The 11,374-nt window shown below is 48.1% G+C and overlaps 1 protein-coding gene across 1 annotated transcript in view; it reads left to right on the forward strand.

The window, feature by feature from the left end:
• The first annotated feature begins 3,763 nt into the window (after window positions 1-3,763).
• The window catches only part of LOC102849262 (uracil phosphoribosyltransferase homolog), a 23,263-nt gene continuing 15,652 nt past the window's right edge, over window positions 3,764-11,374 (forward strand). Inside the window, exon 1 of the mRNA XM_006894989.1 lies at window positions 3,764-3,847. Within this exon, the coding sequence (XP_006895051.1) occupies window positions 3,764-3,847 (84 nt within the window). The remainder of the gene's footprint in view (window positions 3,848-11,374) is intronic.

Raw genomic sequence — 11,374 nt, forward strand, 5'->3', positions numbered from 1 at the left:
GGAAAGGTGGAAACTTAGAGGAAGAGAGGAAGACCTCCCCAAGATGAATTGACATGGTGACTGTGACATTGAGCTTTAGCAAGTAAGAGATCATGAAAACGATAGAGGATAGGGGAAGGTTCAGAGCTGCTCATCATGGGGTCACTGTGAGTCATAGTTGACTCGATGGCACCTAACAACAACAGCAACATGGATGGACTCACACAGTGACTAACAATAGGCTTGTGTGTGGTGGAGATCACAGGGATGGGGCAGGCGAGGACAGGGGTCGGATCTGGTGTTTGTACCTTTGCCACTATGAGTCATAGTTGACTGGACAGCATCTCACAAGAACAACCACAGCATGGGCAGATCTGAATGCCAACCCTTCAGTTAGCAGCACGGCACATTAACCACCTGTACCAACCATGGACAGACTCCAGCACGTATTTCAAAATCAAAGTCACTGCCTTCATGCCATTGCAACTGATCACAGCAGCCCTCCAGGTTTCCAAGGCTGTGGATCTCAATAAGACGAAACTGCCTGTTTCTCTACCTCGTAACTGCTGGATTTGAACTGAGCATCCATTTGATTAGTAGCTCACTATGCTGTAGACTATACCACCAGGTACATATATATTTAGCATCTTTTAAGTGTTCACTTTCTCATTCTTCAAAATAGAGAATCAGGTGCTCTCTAGAGCATATTCTCAGTGGATCTTCAAGGAAGGGATGGTGTCGTTGTTTGGTGCTGTTGAGTCAAATACAACTCATAGCAACCCTATGAACAAAAGATTTGAACGCTGTTCTTTGTTGTGCCATCTTCATACTTCTTGACACACAAGAACTCATTGCAGCAGTCACCATGTCAATCCACCTAGTTGAGGGTCTTCCTCTCCCTCGTCAACCCTCCGCCCTTCCCAGCATCATGTCCTTCCCGAAGGAATAGCCCCTCCCAGCAACATATCCAAAGTATGTGAAGTGAAGCCTTCACCTTGCCTCCAAAGAGCACTCTGGCTGCACCCCCTCCAAGACATACTTGTTTGTTCTCTTGGCCGTCCATGGGATGCTTGGTGCTCTTTCTCCAACACCACAACTCAAAGATATCAATTCTTCTTCTGTCATCCTTGTTCACTGTCCAGTGATTCCTATTTTACAAAAGGAAGAAACTTGAGTCTCAAAGTGGTTTAGCAAGATGCCCAAAACACAGCGTATGAAAGCCACTTTCATACTTCGACCAAGTTGTCTCTAATTCCCACCCCAGAGTTCTTTGCAGTCAGGGACTGGGAACATGGTTAGTGGAGAGGAGGGTAGAGTCCACCGTCTGTCTTTGATAGGCAGAGCTCAGTCCTTGGGGAGAGCTCTGAGCATCTGGACCAGCTTCTAAGACTGCACTCCCGCACGCTTTTCCTCCTGGCTGCTGGGTTCCAGATCAATGACTCCCCCTGCTGGCTACTTGAGGAACCCCATCCGAGGCACCTGGTAAACCCCAGGAAGGCACCGCAGACACAGCTCAGAGTTAGGTCAGACTTTATTATTTTGGTGAGTGACTCTACTTCTCCATTTTTTTCCTCGTCTGCCAAATGGTGATAAAAATAGTTCCTATCTTGTTTAATTAATGTAATACATAATGTAGTACCTCAAAGTGAGTGGCACTATGTCTAATGAGCTACTCTCAAGCTTGACTGAGGGGGGCGGGGGCTTGTGATCATTGGGCCATGGCTCTGAGTTCCTGACTCGGAAGGTCCTGTGTGGGCCTGAGAATCAGCATTTCTAGCAAGTTCCCAGGTAATGCTGATGCTTCGGGGGCCACAGGTTAGAACTTAGTACTGGTCTGGAACTTAAAAATTGTTCAAAAAATGTTAGTTTACAAACTAAAAGGGTGCTGAGCTGAGCAGGCAGGACAGGTCTTCAAAGAAGAAAGAAGAGGATATTCTGAACAAAGGGAACACCGAGTATGTGGGTCACAGTAGCTGTGCGTCCCAAGGAAGGACAGGACCTGAGAGCTGAGAGGTCTGTACACCCTGAATGCTGAAGCCCCCTGAGAGTCCGTCTCCTCACCCACAAAATGGACACAATGATGATACCCCTCATCTTACAGAGATAAGGTTCATCAACTCTCCAGAGGGAGAAATCACAAGAATAAACCGCAGCCAGGGCTTCAGTTTCTCTTGAATAACAAATGTTGGTGGAAGGTTTACCTTTGGGGCCAAAAAAATCTTTCCTGTGACTATAGACACCCTACTTTGATTTATCCCCCAAAAGGAAAGAAAAGCCACTTTCTCTGTAAGGAAATCTAGCCATCCCCAGCCCACCAGTGTAATGTCCCGAAATAGCCACCAGAGAGAGCACTGCACCCAGGAACCCAGAGAGTCCCCCTCTCTAGGTCAAGGGCAGGCAGCTGTCCTGGGGCACCGTGTTAGCAAGAAACTGAAGGTCATCTTGAAAGTTGCATTTCAGCTGGAGAACAGGCTGAGAATCATAGTCACTGTGATGTCTGAGTTGGAAGGGACTTAAGTTGGGAACTTTATTCAGAGTCCCAATTCAAGGTAGGAACTATTTTTATCTTCATTTGACAGACCAGGAAATGGGCTCAGTGAGGCTCAGAGGGTAAAAGATCTGTCTGTGGTCATGAGGCAGGTTGGGCACACCCACTAGCAAACCCACACTTTCTCCACTGTCCCAGCTCCTAAAAAGATAGGCTCCGACAGAGACTAAGGGGTTATGTCCATAGGGAAGTGCTGGGAGGGGACTACAGTATTCTCACTATTCTCTTCATGAGCCGGCTGAGCTTCAGGATGGTGAGGCACAGATCGAGGAAGAGGCAGCGCTTGTCTGCACCCTTTCTGAACAACTCAGGACCCAGTGAGCCCCCCTCTTCTTCCAGGAGTCGTGCTTGGGGATAATGACCATTGTGGCCACTGACTCTAAGCAGAACAGGAAGAGCAGCTGCTGAGCAGGGACCGTAGTGGGAAGGGTGCTGGGGTCAACCCATCACGACTAGGCAGGAGCTGTCCAAGGGATCCAGGGGTCACAGCAGGGCCTCCCTCCTCTCAACCAGACTTCACCCCACTGTCCTCCTGAAAACACCTCGTCCCTGTGGAACAAGAGGCCTCCTCAGAATCTGCCTCCAGGAAGCCTTCCAGAGTGTCTAGGACTGAGTTCTCTAGAAGAGAAAAAAAAATCAGTGACGCATAGGGAGAAGCATTTACTTCAAGGAAACATGCAATTAGCAAGGGCCAAATGCGTGGGTCAGGTGACAGGATGAAGACCTCAACTGGCTCACGTGGCTGCAGGGACTGAGGAAGTCAAGCTGTGCAGACCAGACATCACCCGGCTCTGTCCCTGGAACTGGAAGCTCAAGCAATGAGAAGCCAAGGACAAGGAATCTGCAAGAAACCGTCTGAAATGGACAGAGCCGTCACTGAAGCGCTTTGGTGCATGATTCCACTCAACTCTCAGAGCAATCCGACTGCCCAGACGTGACTGGTTCATCCCCACTTTGTTGTTGTTGTGTGTCGTCCCCACTTTACCGTGGGGGCAAGTGAAACCTGGATAAGAGCAATGAGCTAGCTGGTCAGGAGCTGGACTCCCAGAGTTAGTCACACTTCACCTCCCATGTTGTCTCACATAATCTCTCCCATCACTCTTCCTGGCAGCTGACTGTACGGCTGCATTTTATAGATGTGGAAAATGAGGCCAGAAAGCTGAATGGCCTGACGGGACTGCCAGTCCTGATAAAGTACCTAAAGGAACTCCCTCAATTGCCCACCAGAGGGCATAAATGAGGGAAGAGACTCGCGTGGAGAGACCGCAGCAGAAGACGGAGCAGGACGGTGGGACCCTCAACATTGACCCCGCACCCCCTGTATTGCCTCCCTTGACGTTAGAGCCTGAATGCTGGGTCTCACTTTCCTAACCACCTGTCAGCCAGGTGCATCTGGCCAAGAGTAGGAGTCTGCTAGCAAAGGTTCCAGTTCTCAAACAAAAAGACAGCATCTCCCAAGGACACTCTTGACCTTTCCAGTGTCTTTTAGCCTGGAACGCAAGCATGAGCACAGGAGATGCAGCCGCCCTTTGGGAACTATAAGGGCAAACACCAAAACCACACATTAGCAGCAGTGGGGTCATTTGAGGGGTAGAGGGAAGGATGGGTAAAGGAAATGGGAAAGATCCAGTATGAAAAACAATGTATACAAACCTTGTAAGTAAACCAGTACAAAATAAATTTTTATTTAAAATAATAATAATAATAATAAAAGAAACAAATTAGTTGAGTGGCGACTGGTAACCCTGTTACTGAGTTGCTGCACCAGCTGTGGAGTTCTCATTATGTGAGAATGATCAACCCTTTTTTCTTTCAACTGATTTTAACCAAGTGTCCTGTTATTTACTGTGTTGTTTGTGGTGGTTATTGTTACATGCCAACAAGTTGACTGCGACTCACAGCAGCACGATGCACAATAGCTCCGAACCCTGCCCTGTCCTGAGCCAGTTTCATTGTCTCCACATCTACCTTCATTACCCCAGTTACTATGTTAATTCATCTCATTCTTGGTCTTCCTCTCCTGTGCTGTCCCTCGACCCTTCCGAGCATGAGGTCCTTCTCCAAGGACTGGTCCCTCCTGGCAACCTGCTCAAAGTATATGAGACAGAGCTTCAAAATCCTTGCCTCCAGGGAGCAGCTTGGTTTCACCCTCTCCACGGCAGACCTGTTCATTTTCTTAGTCGTCCATGGTATGTTCAATATTCTTCTCCAGCACCACAACTCAAAGGTATCGATTCTTCTTCTGTCATCATTAGTCATTGTCCAGCTCTCTGATGCATCGAAAGTAATTGTGAAGACATGGCCTGGATCAGGCACACCTTAGTCTCCAGACTGACATCGCAGCTCTTTAGCACTCTGGAGAGGTGCTAACAGAAGATTTTCCTATGTACTATGGAGCTACATAGATTAGGGTTAGGAGTGCAACCTTTGGGTTAAAACATTAGCAGCCCTGTGACCCTGATCAAGTAGCTTTACATTCTCAGGGCCTTCATTTCTTCATCTGTACAATGAGCATACTAAGGACACCTACCAGAGGATTATCAGGAGGGTTAAACCGGATACTAGCCCAGCACAGACCACAGCTCCATGAGGACCAGCTAGGATTTGAACCTGGGCCTCAGTGCTACACAAACAGTCTTGGATGTCATCTCTGCGTGATGGCAACTACCTTCCTCCTCTCATGGGGCTCCTGTAACATATAAGGTTAGAGGATAAGGTCTTGCATGGTTCACCCCCAAGTCAGGAAGCTGAACATGTGTCAGGCAGCAGATTGCCACAGAATACGTGGATGGGCCAAATCTCAGCCCATCCCTGACATGCTGTGTGACTTTGGGTCAATTACTTAGTATTGCTGTGCCTTCGTTTTCTCACCTGTAAAGTGGGGACAGCAATTAGTCTCATCTTCACAGAGCTGTCATGAGGATTTCCTGAGGGACGTGGGGACAGCACTCAGACACCGTGAGTGGGCTGCCATCAGCACCCTTGACTCAGCCCTTCTCCTTAGGTGAGGAGACCCAGGGCAGAAGAGGTGTGGGGGAGACTCAGAGGGAAAGCTGAGCAGCAAGACAGAGGGGCATGTTCTTCTACCAGCGACAATAGACCGACAACAGTAACAGTAATTATGCCACCGGACCCAGGGCTCATGCTCCCTGGCACCCTCCTGGTCCCACTACTTCCTGGGCAGATAAATCCCAGCTCGTCACTTCCTGGCCACTCAAAGAGATCCTTTGTATGTCGAGTGTCAGAGGCCAGTTCCGGCCCCACTGAAGCTGATCAAACAGCAGTGCTGGCCCCGAGACAAAGGGGCCTCACATGGGCCAGCGAGGCCTGACTGCCCAGGACAAGGCTGTTGGCCCAGCTTTCTGATGTCCTAGTAGCCGAATCAGGTCCACACCTGACTGAGATCAAAGTAAGCAGGGAACAGAGACCTTGACACCCCAAGGGGAGGGTGGACAATGAGTCGGGGCCCTGGATAAGAGGGAAGCAGGAAGGAACCCAACAAGGACACTCAGAATCAGACTCCTAACGCCCCCATATGGGAGCCAGAAGTCATTTGAAGAAACCGCTCAAAGTCTTCAAGCAGCTTCCCGTCGCCCCCACCCCCCCATCCCCAGCTCCAGTAAGCTCTTCATGATCCAGCCCTGCCCACTCTCATACTCACCTCCTTCTCCACCAAGCGCTGCAGCCACCCTCCAATTCTTCAGACACCCCCAGGAATCTCTGGGCACTTTGTCCCAGGGCTTCTGGTCCCATCTGCCTGTCCAACCGTCCTCCAAGATGTCTACTTCACTGGCTCCCTCCTTTCAGTCAGGCTTGCCTCAGAGAAGCAGTCCCTGACCCCTGACCCCTGACCTTGATCCTCTATCATTATCTCCTCTTCTTATAAGGACACCAATTGTCTTTAGGTCGTGCTCTCATCCAACAAAAGAGTTGTGGCAGCATAATAGATTAAGTGTTGCACTGCCAACTGAAAGGTCGGCTGTTTGAACCTAGTAGCTGTTCCAGAGGAGAAAGATGAGTCAGTCTGCCATTATCGTCGTCGTTGTTGTTGTTGTGCGCTATCACGTTGCATGAGACTCACAGCAGCCCTACTAAGCACGATAGGTTTGCTGCAGAAGGTCAAGGTTGGTAGGCATCAATATTTACAGCTGTGGCAATCGGATTGAGCAGAGCCATAAAGGAGTCAACAGCAGCGAGTTTGACACTTTAGCGCTCTTGGGCCCTGATGTGCGGGGCGTTGTGCTGCAGACCCAAACGCAGCATCTCTGGAGGATCAAATCCATCAGCTGCTTGGCTGGAGAAAGATGGGCCATCTCCTCATGTGAGGTGTACAGGCGGGTTGGAGGGTCAGCTATGGGTTGGATCTGACTCAACAGCAATGAGGGAGTGACTGAGCGGAACCAATAAAATGTCACCTTAACTACTTATATCTGCAAAACCCCTATTTCCAAATAGAGCCACATTCAGCAGTTTCAGGGGGACATGAATGCTTAGAAAGACAGACGGTCAGCGAAGGAGAGAAAGGCCCTCTGTGAGATGGGCTGACACAGTGACTTCAACAACGGGCTCTAGCGTGTCAGAGAAGATGACGATGATTCAGGATAGGACTGGGTTCAGGCCTGTTGATTCCAGGGTCACTATGAGTCCTACTTGACTTAATGGCACCTAGCAACAACCCAGAGGGAGCTCTGATGGCCTAGTAGTAAGAAGCTGCAGTGTAATTCCAAAGCCATATGGTTCGAAGCCACTAGCTGCTTTGCAGGAGAAGACTGGGGAAACTTCTGTGCACCTTACTACCTCTGAAAACCATCCGGATGATCAGCTATGAGTTGGTTCTGACTCAACGGCACACAAGAACAACAACAACATTCAACCCCGTACGGTGGCCTCCACCGTCCCCACACCACCCCTGTCTCCACACACTCACTCCTTCTCCTTCACTGTGTAAATGCTGTAAGAGTCCCAGAAACAGTCCTAAGCATGCTCTGTTTGTTTGGGGTTTTGGTGTGTTTGTTTTTTGTTTTTTTAAGTGAGCCAGTTATTTTATTGGAGGAATATAATATTCAAAACTTAGGTTCTCTCCTTAGATTCCTCACCAGAATTTGCAAAGGGCATTTGGCGGAAGTTTCCGATCCCTCCCTCTGCTGAATTTCTCTCATAACCTTTACATTTAAAAACCTATAAAATCTATATCATGTGCATGTATAGATTATATAAATCTATGAAAATTAGAATACTAAATTAAAATGTTAAATCTTAACTGAGAATTAAAATTGCTTTACCAATTGGAAGATTGGATTATAAGAAAGTATATTATTATAGAAATTATTCTGAAGGAAAAGTCATTTTTCACCTGTTCTCTAGCTTAAACGGAACACTGTTGGTACAGTGGTTAAGTGCTCAGCTGCCAAGCGATAGGTGGGCAGTTCGAATCCACTTGCTGTACTTCAGAAAGAAGTTCTGGTCATTTACTTCTTCAAATATTAAAGAAGGTGGAAGATTACTCAAGGCCACAATGCCTTTGAGTTGTGGTGTTTGTAAAGAGTATTAATGATGGCACGGACTGCCAAAAGAACATGCAAATCTGTCTCGGGGAAGCACAACCCAGGGGCTCCTTAGAAGGGAAGATGGCGACACTTCATCTCACATAATTTGGGCATGATGCCAGGAGGTCAGGCCATGGAGGAGGGTATAATGCTTGGAAAAGTGGGGCCTCAGCAAAGGAGAGGGAAACTCTCAACAAGATGGACCGACTCAGTGACTACAATGATGGGCTTAAACCTGGCAGGTACTATGAGGGCGACGCAGGATAGGACAAGACTCCATAGCCAACATGACGGCACCTAACAACGACAAGAGACTGCAGTATTGAGAACCTTATGCGGCAGTTCTACTCGGTCCTCCATAACCACTGCAATCTTTAGGAAAAAACCCACCTGAGTGTCCCAGCAACACTCTTCTCTCCCCTCCCCAGTGCTTTCCCATTTCTCTGATGCCCTCTCTGTCTCCCACCTCCCCTACAAGGACGGTGCTCCATAGGAACGTCTGCTCTCTTCAACACCAGCATCTAGGATCGTACCTAAACCAGAGCAAACCTGCCAGGAACATTTGCCAAATGACTTGATTTGTCGGTCAATATACCTGGACACAGCACTGAGAGAGAGGATGAATGTGCCAGGAGATGCTGGGAAGACACTTTTTAGGCAGAAGGAAAGCATACACAATGCAGAAACAAAAGACATGGGAGTGTGTTCCAGGAGGCAGGGGGCGGAGGGAGGGGAGTGAGTGTGTGGAGCTGGTGAATTAGACTAGGAGCCTGGCCATGAAGAGCATTTGTTCACTCACTCATTCACTATTTATTAGGTGGCCTGGTGGCAAGAAACTGTGCTGCCAAATTGAATGCATGAGGTTCAAATCCCCTCATTGCTTCCACGAAAGAAAGATAGGCAGTCTCCTCTTGAGCAATTCACTGCCTCTGAAAATGTGCTGGATGGTCAGTCATGAGGTGGTTCCAACTCAATTGGTTCACAACAACAGCAGGAGGAGGCTGACTGTCGATTTCTTGTACTGTGATGGTTTACAGGTTGCTGTGATGCTGACAGCAGTATCCCAGAAGCAGCAAATACCAGTAGGGTAACCCAGAGTGGAGAGATTTCAGAGGTGCTTCCAGACTAACAAATACTAATAAGAAAGACCTGACAATAAAATTCTACATATTAACCAACAAAAGCCCTATGGCTCACAGCCTATTGTCTTATTAAAGTGCTGAAAGATGAGTCCCCTGGGTTGGAAGGCACTCAAAATACACAATAACCACAACAGTGGACTGGACCATTGCAACAGTCGTGAAGATGGTGCAGGGCGGGCAATGCTTCCTTGCACTGGGTCAGAGCCGAGCAGGGTGCCTGTCAACAACAGTGAGGACTCTGCTCTTCTGTCTATCTAAGCGGATGAGATTAAGTCCTGAGGGTACACGGAAGCCACTGAGAGACACACAGCAATGGCGGCACCTTGCACCACTGCACTATGAAGCCCCGCTATGCCCTTGACGCTATGCACCTCTCCCACTGCCTTTGCTCTAGGGCAAAAAAAACCAAAAACAAAAACAAAAAAACAAAAACCCCTCAGTCAGTCTGGGGACTAAGGTGCGCCTGACCCAGGCCATGATATTTGCAATCACTTGCTATGCATCAGAAAGCTGGCATTTCTAATCCACCAGGAACTGAGAGAAGTAGGGGCAATCTCCTCCCATGGTATTTATAATCTTGGAAACCTGCTGGAGGGTCAGCTATATGTTGGTTTTGAGTCCAGAGCAATGAAGGGTGGGCGAGTGAGAAAAAGAGAGAGACCTCGGAGAATTTGATGTCCTTGTTTGCCTGATAGAGTGACTCAGGTCCACAAAAAAAACAAAGGCCTCATTCAAGGCCTAGCTGTGTGTGTGTCAATGCCAAATCATGTTTACAAGTGACAGATGCCCAATTCAGACTGACTTTTTAAAAAAAGAAAGAAAGAAAGCAGAAAGGAGTTTTCACTTGCACAACTGGGATATCTAGGGACCAGTTTCAGGTACAGCTGGATATCCAGGCCTCAATGACTAGCTGCACTGAAGATACCTACTGTCCCTTGAACCAATCTCTTGATCCAAGAACCCCCATTGGCCAGACCTGGATAAAAATAATATGGCCCTTCTTGGTGTAAGGATAAGGCACAGGGAAGGGTCAACTCAGGATGGGGTGAAATCCCAGAGGAAAATCAGAGGGCTGATAAAAAAAGAAGGGGAAATGGAAGAAGATGGCACCATTCATAGGGGCTCGGGGACAGAACCATGACCAGAACCCAGGCCACCTGCCTCCAGGTCCAGCACCCTTGACCCTCCTCCAGGCTCCACCAGGAAAGCTAGCTAGGCGTCAGCATGGATGAAGATGGGTGAGGGGTGCGGGGCCAGTCAGGAGATCACCCAGACAAGAGGTAATGAGCCCCTTGACAGAAGCTAATCCATCTCCCAACTCCCCACTGCCTTGCCCACTTCAGCATTTTGCTGAGGGAAACATCTGTCACTTCTTGGAGATGAATAATACACCAACACCATTACTAATGTATTTTTAAGTGGTGTTTAGAATCCACTTCATTTCAAATAAAAGAAAATGTTATAGATCTTTGCTGACTTGTTTAGACTCAGGAGGCCCAGGGACAACACGGCTGCTGCCTAACAGGGTGACAGCTGAGCATTGACCCCAGAGTGCTGCACAGGGCTGAGGTGGGACAATGCAGACTGAAGTCAGACACCTTGTTGTTGTTAAGTGTCATTGAGTCGCCTGTGACTCATAATGACCCTATGTACAACAGCCCTAAAACCTGCTCTATACTGTGCCAATCGTATTGTCTCTGACACTCATATCCCATTACCCCAGTCACTGAATCAATTCATCTCATCGAGGGTCTTCCTCTCCTGAACTGTCCCTCCACCCTCTCAAGCATGACATCCCTCTCCAGGGACTGGTCTTATCTTGCAACATGTCCAAAGTATGTCAGGAGAAGCTTCAGAATCCTTGCCTCCAAGGAGCAGCCTGGTCTCATCCTCTCTAAGACAAACTTGTTTCATTCTTTTATCAGTCCATGGTATATTTAATACTGTTCTCCAGCACCACAACTCAAAGGCATCAATTCTCCTTCTATCATCCCTAGTCATTGTCCAGTTTTTCACTGCATAGCAAATGATTGCAAAGATCATGGCCTAGACCTGGCTCACCTTAGTCTCCAGCCTGACTTCATTGCTCTTCAATACTTTGGAGAGGTCTCTGAAAGCAGACTTTCCCAATGCAATTTGTCTTTTTTTAACTTTTTTAA

The sequence above is a fragment of the Elephantulus edwardii genome, unplaced genomic scaffold, assembly GCF_000299155.1.
Source record: "Elephantulus edwardii isolate Elephantulus edwardi_28Jun2011 unplaced genomic scaffold, EleEdw1.0 scaffold00152, whole genome shotgun sequence".
Lineage (NCBI taxonomy): Eukaryota > Metazoa > Chordata > Mammalia > Macroscelidea > Macroscelididae > Elephantulus > Elephantulus edwardii.